The sequence below is a fragment of the Dreissena polymorpha genome, chromosome 8 (genome assembly GCF_020536995.1).
Source record: "Dreissena polymorpha isolate Duluth1 chromosome 8, UMN_Dpol_1.0, whole genome shotgun sequence".
Classification (NCBI taxonomy): Eukaryota; Metazoa; Mollusca; class Bivalvia; order Myida; family Dreissenidae; genus Dreissena; species Dreissena polymorpha.
This window is the reverse complement of record NC_068362.1, coordinates 20455022-20462641: the sequence shown is the minus strand read 5'-3', so window position 1 is coordinate 20462641 and position 7620 is coordinate 20455022. Positions and strand designations below refer to the sequence as shown.

General features: G+C 36.7%; 1 protein-coding gene across 1 annotated transcript; it reads left to right on the top strand.

Annotated features, from left to right (window-relative positions):
- The first annotated feature begins 244 nt into the window (after positions 1-244).
- On the top strand, positions 245-3245 carry LOC127840365 (uncharacterized). Its single transcript, XM_052368775.1, has 4 exons — positions 245-768; positions 1667-1754; positions 1920-2113; positions 2968-3245. The coding sequence occupies exons 1-4, from the start codon at positions 558-560 to the stop codon at positions 3243-3245; spliced, it is 771 nt and encodes a 256-aa protein (XP_052224735.1). The 5' UTR covers positions 245-557.
- The last annotated feature ends 4375 nt before the right edge of the window (positions 3246-7620 follow it).

Sequence of the window (7620 nt, the reverse complement as noted above, 5' to 3'; positions counted from 1 at the left end):
ATTGCCAAAGATAATATAATACAACTAAATATTTTTGTAGACTATTTTTTTCAAAGCGCAATGTCATGGACAATTTACTCTATAACTATATTTTGCTGTGTTCACATAAATTGAATACAATTATGTTTATCCGCATTCTTCAAATACATTGATGGAATACTACTATAAGCGTTATATATCTTTCAGACATCTACAATTCTCTCAAGATATGATGGACCGACATTCAAGAACTCGAAAGTAAAGATTACTTATTTTCGAGTAACTTCATTGTCTGAGGTTACAAAAAGGTCAAAAGCAAGTAACTCCGGAGTTGAGAAAAGCACAAACAGGTTGAATGTCGAAGTACAAAGAGTGTCCTCTTTTAAGACATTAAAACGTCCAGTTATAAACAAGAGAAATGAAAATAAAGGTTTCGAACTATTTTCCGGACCTAGTAAACCAAAACATAATGGATTGACTTTAGACGATTTGCAATCATTGACGCCATTTAAAAATGGCGTCGATTTAGTGACGCAAGAATCTGTTGCTGAACTGCATAAAACTACACCCAAGTGTTCATGAAGTATTTTTTTCCGGAAGTGACGAACGATCTCCGAATAACCGACGAAGATTTACGAGGATTTCCGATTCACAGCCTTGCAGTTGCAGTCATATGCGAGGCCATTTCAAAAGGAGATGATCCGTACAAGTTTTACTGTATAATCGAAAAGAATAACTTGGAAAATGTGCTGACTGAATTGTACACTAGTGTACATTGGAAGAAATTGGGTAAATATTGATTTATGCCATTGGTTATTAACAAAAAAAGTATCTACATAATAAATATAATAAGGACAATGCACTAAATAAATGATGCAATTTCACAAACCTTCAGTCGGATATCGTTGACCTTCTATTTCATGTTGATTGAAAAGAAAAAGTAAATGAAAAAGTAAAACATAACTATATTATTTAACTTCATTTTGCACTGTTTTGATAATTGAAGATGCATTCAGTTCAGGAGAATGATATACCAATTAAATTTTAATATACACATTAAATAGTTATTTGGTCGATTACCTTTCTATGGCCATTCCTCTCCTGCCTCTGATTCCAGCAGGGCAGTTATTACTTACTGGCGATCGATTGGTCATTGTCGGCTCGGGTATTACTTACATGTACCCCGGGTACGGTAAATATACTTTATCGTACCCGGTCGATATTAGACAGTACCCGAGTTGTATGTCCGTCCTAAGTCCGATGTCGTAAAATGCGCTACCGATTATCTTAAACAAACTTATCTTTAAAAAAAACTGCATCAACAGGCTTTTGAGTATGAGTTTCGATAATATAGAGGCCATTTAACAGAAAATTGACATAAATGTGAGTATAATTAATTTAAAAAAAAAGCCGACAACGACCGATTTAGCGTTAAATTGCCCTGGTACCTTTTAGTATATTAACCGTACCCGGGGTACATGTAGGTATACTTAAGAGTACCCGGGGAACATGTAAGTAGTACCCGAGCCGACAATGACCAATCGAGACTTACTGGCATCACTAAGTATTCTAGCATTGGAAAACCAGGTATTCGAGGAAAAGAGTGAGCTGAACGCCGTAATATTACTACTGTCGAAACCTCGAAAGTCCGACCGGACTTGTTATTTGTTGTTATTGTTTTCTCCAGGGTTCTCCATGTACTGCGCTCTGTACCCGTCCGTAGTGAGAGACGCACGGACGAACATCAGTTTGCAAGACTTCATTGACGATGATGGGTAAGCTTTTTCTCTGTCTTTTTAAATAATGTTTAATTATTTAAATTCGTTGGCAAGAAATTTCGTGGATTTCTTATGTTGGAATAGTAAGAAATATGCCTCGAATGTTTGCCGTTTTGTCGACCATGTGGGAATTTATAAAAAAAAACGACGAACTACTTTCAGGCCGGAGTGGGCGGACCGTATTATTGAGCTCATGACGGAGCCCTCTTGGACGATGGGATGGGTGCAAAAAATGGTCCGCGGTCATGTGACAGAGGAGGAATACAACATGGCGATGAACACACTGTTCGTCAAATTGCACATGTTGGACCCGCAGCCTGTCATTCCGACCTTTCATCTGCTGAATCACATCCGAGGTACGTGCTGGAAATAATTAAATATACACATATTTAGGTGTTGTCCTTATTTGCATATAGGTACATGTTGGCAACATATCTATAGAACATAGTTGTGTTAATAACATATCCACAGGTACGCTATGGTGTTAATTATATATGAGCCGCGCTCTGCAAAAATGAGGATTATGCATGTGGGTCCCAGATTAGCCTGGGCAGTCCGCACAGGCTAACCAGGGGAGAAACTTCCGTTAAAACTTGATTTTTGCTACGAAGAGACTTTTGTAAAACAAAAAAAAATATCATAAAAGCGGAAAGTGTCGTCCCTGATTAGCCTGTGCGGACTGCAAAGTCTAATCAGAGACGACACTTTACGCATATGCATTAAACCCCTTTTTCACAGAGCACGGCCCATATCCATAGATACGTGTTGGCATAAATTATTTATCACCTTATAATCACATTCAAACATTGGTGCAAATAAAGTATAGACAAAATAGACAGGTTTCCCGTTTGTTTGATGATTGTAAATCATTTTTCCGTATTCATTGGTTTGAACTATCGAAAAACTGTGTTTTCGCTTTTTCTACAACATTCTCCTTTTTGTATCGAGTTATTAATACTTTGTTTGATTGATGGCTTGTTACGTTGCATTTGGCTATAATAAGGTACATGTATATAATAAATATATAAGTGTATGATTGTGACAGCGGGACTGTCGCACAACCACTTCATGAGACACAACCCACCGAAACATGCAATAGCTTACTGATTAAATAAACTTAATTTAGTAATACACATTTCGCAAGGTATATAAAGTGACTTAATAAAATAACGTATATTTTGTAAGCAAAGAGTTTGTGTCTTCATTTCAGCTCTCCCGGAATGCAACCTAGAGCTGGCCATCCGGGACTACCTCGGAGGCCCACTGGACGCTGCGGCACTCAGCGCGCATGAGCGGACGGCCGTAACAAAGGAGACCATGCCTAGCAACGGCACGTCGCGCATGAGCCTCGACAAAATCAAAGTTTTTAACGGCATTGACGTCGAGGAGTTTATAATGACGGAAGCACGTAACGTCGGCGTCTGGAACGGGCGACGTCCCGACAATAAAAGAACTAGTGACCTCCAGGATAGATGCAGCGTCATGTAATCTCGTGATCACATTTGGCCGTTTCCGGTTCTCGTCGAAAAAAATGCGCATGCATCCAGATGTCGGAAAAAGCTCGCAAACCCTTTGTAATAAGCATCAATTGTTCGTCTGTGACAACGAAATGAACAAACGCATGCGTTAGTTGTGACGATGTTACAAATACGTTTCGTTGACTCGGACCTTCTATCTAATGACGTCGAGGTCTGGGCGGATTTATACAATAACACATGTGTTTTGATTTTATGGGAGAAAATCTCCAGTGTGCTTCCATATTGAATGTAATTTTGTTCATTCGACTTATTTTGTACCAAAATCATCATATGTGTCATCTGTGAATGTTTTAATTGTTAAGCGTACATGTTGGGTGTGAACAAATGCGAATAATACGGTATCGATGCATAAGTTATGCTATTCACACATTTTTGAATGTATGACAAGTATTGATAAACATTTCGTTTGTAATACGTAACGATTTAATATCATACATCGATGACAAGCGACATTTACACGTGTTCGCTTCAACGCTTGTTAATTATGGTAGATCTAATAAGTCACAGGCTTATCAGGGACGACATGTTCCGCCCAAACTGGATTCTCGCTAAGAAGAGACTTTCTTTAAACACAAATACCATAAAAGCGGAGACTGTCGTCCCTGATTTGCATGTTAACATGCATTAAACCCAGTTTTCCCAAAACGCTGCTCTTATTATTCTTTTTATCGCATAATGTTCAAAGTTGTGCCTTTGTTATTATTATTAATGGTTGCTAAATATGTTAATATTTGAATATATAATTTAATATGTTGTATATGTAAATATATTTGTATATATGTAACATAAAATAACATGTAAATATGTTTGAATATGTTATATGTAATACAAAAAGTTGTTGCGATGAATTCATATTTTATTTACGTTTAAAATTAAAATAACACAATCTAATATTTATATAAAATAAACAAAACTGAATTGGTACAAAAGCATGTTCTTGTTTTTATTCCAAATCGCACGAAACAGCGTCTACGTTGCATGTTATGATCACCTGAAGTCTATCTTTAGTTGTGTAAACTATTTCAAAATATTCAAAGCTGCAGCCTAATAATGGATACTTATACATTTAATTAAAACCATCGATTTAGTCAAGACAAAGTATGAGGGTATGCTGGATTCGCAATATTCGTGTGTGTTTATGTCTGTTTTACTTCCTGTCCTTGCCCGTCCGTCTTCCTGTCTGTCTGTCTGACCGTCTGTGTGTCCGTAGACAAACAATTTTTCGATTGCCGATTATAACTCCTACACTATTTAAGGTACACCAATAATAAATGCATGCACTTAACCTTATATGAAAAAGATGCGCATGTGCAATTCTGCATCAGGCTTCGTTAAAACTTGTTCGAAAATTATGCCCCCTGCCCTTCGAACATTGAATCATTGTAACATGATTATTGTACCCTACTTGCTACATATCGTACGGACGGACGAACACAGACAGGAAGAAAAACATACGCGACTAATTTGCCTTGGTAAGCTGGTTTACCAGTTCTAACTGCACTGATGTCCTACTTGATTTGGAGGTATGGGAAGAATTTCCCGAGAACCAACCCCCGGGAGAAAGTTTCGTCCCTACTAAGACGGGTTAGCGCAGTTTGTAGAGTGCTTGGCACCAAATATGAGAGTCGCGAGTCGGTTCCTCGGTCCGGTCTCAGGTCACATTACTATTGCGCGGGCTGGTTATTCAAACCTTTCTACGGCCATCCTCCCCATACCTCTCATTGAAATAAGGCAGCTATTAGTTTAAAACCATGTTTTTAGCTCGATCGCATAGAAACTCTTAGGCTTATATGAAACGCTCTTGAGTCCGTTGCCTGGGCCTAGCCAGTACTTGCTGTCTATGGGTGAGAACTTAACAACGCTCAAACAGTGGGGATCAAACCCGTGACCTCCCGATCGCTAGGCGGACACAATAACCTTTGCGACACAGCGATCTTTAAACGCCAAGGCCGTTGCTTCTGGCCAATGTATGTTCAGTTAGAACTGCTAAACCAACAAACCAAGGTAAGTGAGAGTTGGTAAAGTGAGCGCCTTGACGAGAATGCATATCGTGGAAAACAGAGAAATCAGTGAAACATCTAACAACAAACAAAAAAACAAAACTGTGACACGTTCGGTTTGATGAGCCGTGCTCTGTGAACACGGGGATCAATGCATGTGCGTAAAGTGTTGTCCCAGAACAGCCTGTGCAGTCCGCATAGGCTAATCAGGGACGACATTTCGCTTTCATGATATTTTCGTTTCAAGAAAGTCTCTTCTTAGCAAAAGTCAAAATTTTGCGGAAAGTGTCGTCAATGATAAGCCTATGCGAACAGCACAGGCTAATCTGGGACGGCACTTTACGCACATGCATTAAACCGCTTTTTCACGGAGCACAGTCCATATGTATGAGTGTATAAAGCATATTAACACATTTAATTTAATTCAATTTTATTTTATTTCATTGATCACATAAGTAATTAAAATAGGTAAACACAATTTATGACTGTCTACGTATTTAAACCATCCGTTCACAGCATTGATGAATGGTTGTTTATGTTTAATGTTTACGATGATTTTAATGTCTTGTCGTGTCAATAATAAACATGCATTGATGCTACTTCTTTTGAATGGATCAGAGATTATCATAATAAGTTTAACCATTAATACACTTTATATTGCAGTTATTGATTTTCACTTTGAGTGTAAGAAGGCTCCACATTGCTTGTATACAGCATCTATTTGAAAATGAATCAGGTTTTATTCTATGAAATATGAGCGATTTTTAAATGAAAGGTTTAAAGACGTGCGCTAAAAAGTAAACAAGGAGAAATTAACAAGTTTATGGATGATAGAGTGATGTGGGCTTTTCTTATTGATTGATTTTAATTAAATTCTAATATGATTAAAAGGCACCGCTGTATAAGTTGTAATAATTTGAACGTTCAACATTAAATAACGTATTAGTAAACAGTTACATTTTATTTCGCAAATACGCATCTACGTTTATTTTTTAAAATCATCTACGTCTAATGTTTTAAGTCATCGACGTCTAATGTTATAAACTGATTTGCTACATGCGTTGCAATATAGTAGAGAAGTAAACGAGCTTTATACCAAGAAAGATACAGGACTTTTAATTACATAACTTTTATCAATTGATAAACAACGTTTCCATCAAATGGAATTATTTCACGAGCAAAGGAACATTCGATAGAGTAATAAGACTTTAAGGGAACAAATATTATAAGTGGGGAGGGACTTAAAGGATTTGTAAACAAGTTCAAAGAACCTAAACATGCAGGTTTTGGAAAGAAGAAGGTTTTTCGGTAGTGTTTTCATTCTGACGACAATTTTATGTGCATGTAATAAGTATAAATTGTTATTGTGACGTCAAATTTCATCATTATCATCATAAAACACCACCTTAATAATGACATTAATATAGTAACTGTATCGGTACCACTTCCATCATCTTGACAAACACCGACGACATCATCAGCAAACAAATTTTCTTTAAGAACAACAACAACAGCAACAAAAAGAACTACTTTTACATGAAATATCAAAAACAACAACAACTACTACTACTACTACTGCTTCTTTAATTAGGAATAGCTTGTATTCAATGTAAATTGTTTTTATTTGAATTTAAAAACAAATAACTGTGATGATGATGATGATGATGATGATGATGATGATGATGATGATGATGATGATGATGATGATGATGATGATGATGATGATGATGATGATGATGATGATGATGATGATGATGATGATGATGATGATGATGATGATGATGATGATGATGACGATGATGATGATGATGATGATGATGATGATGATGATGATGATGATGATGATGATGATGATGATGATGATTATGATGATGATGGTCATCATCATTTTTACTTAAACTTTCATTAGTATTAATTTATTATATAAATTAAGTTGCTGTTGTTCCTGTAACTAAGTGACTACTTCTGTACTACAACAACTATTGATACAACTTTCATTATTTGTTTATCAAAGCGCTGCGAGGTTTAAAAGTAAGTTTTCTCATTCACAGAAGGATGTGGCGACATCGGTACATATAACCCCGGAGCGCACATTGCCAATACCGGAACTGGTATCGGTAGGTCGTTTTAGACATAGTTTCCTCCGTTTTATCGTTATTGTTATATATGCAAAGTGGACTCAATGTAATTGATAACATACACGTAAACGGTCATTGATGCCAAACACGTAAACGGTCATTGATGACAAACACGTAAACGGTCATTGATAACAAACACGTAAACGGTCATTGATAACAAACACGTAAACAGTCAATGATAACCAAA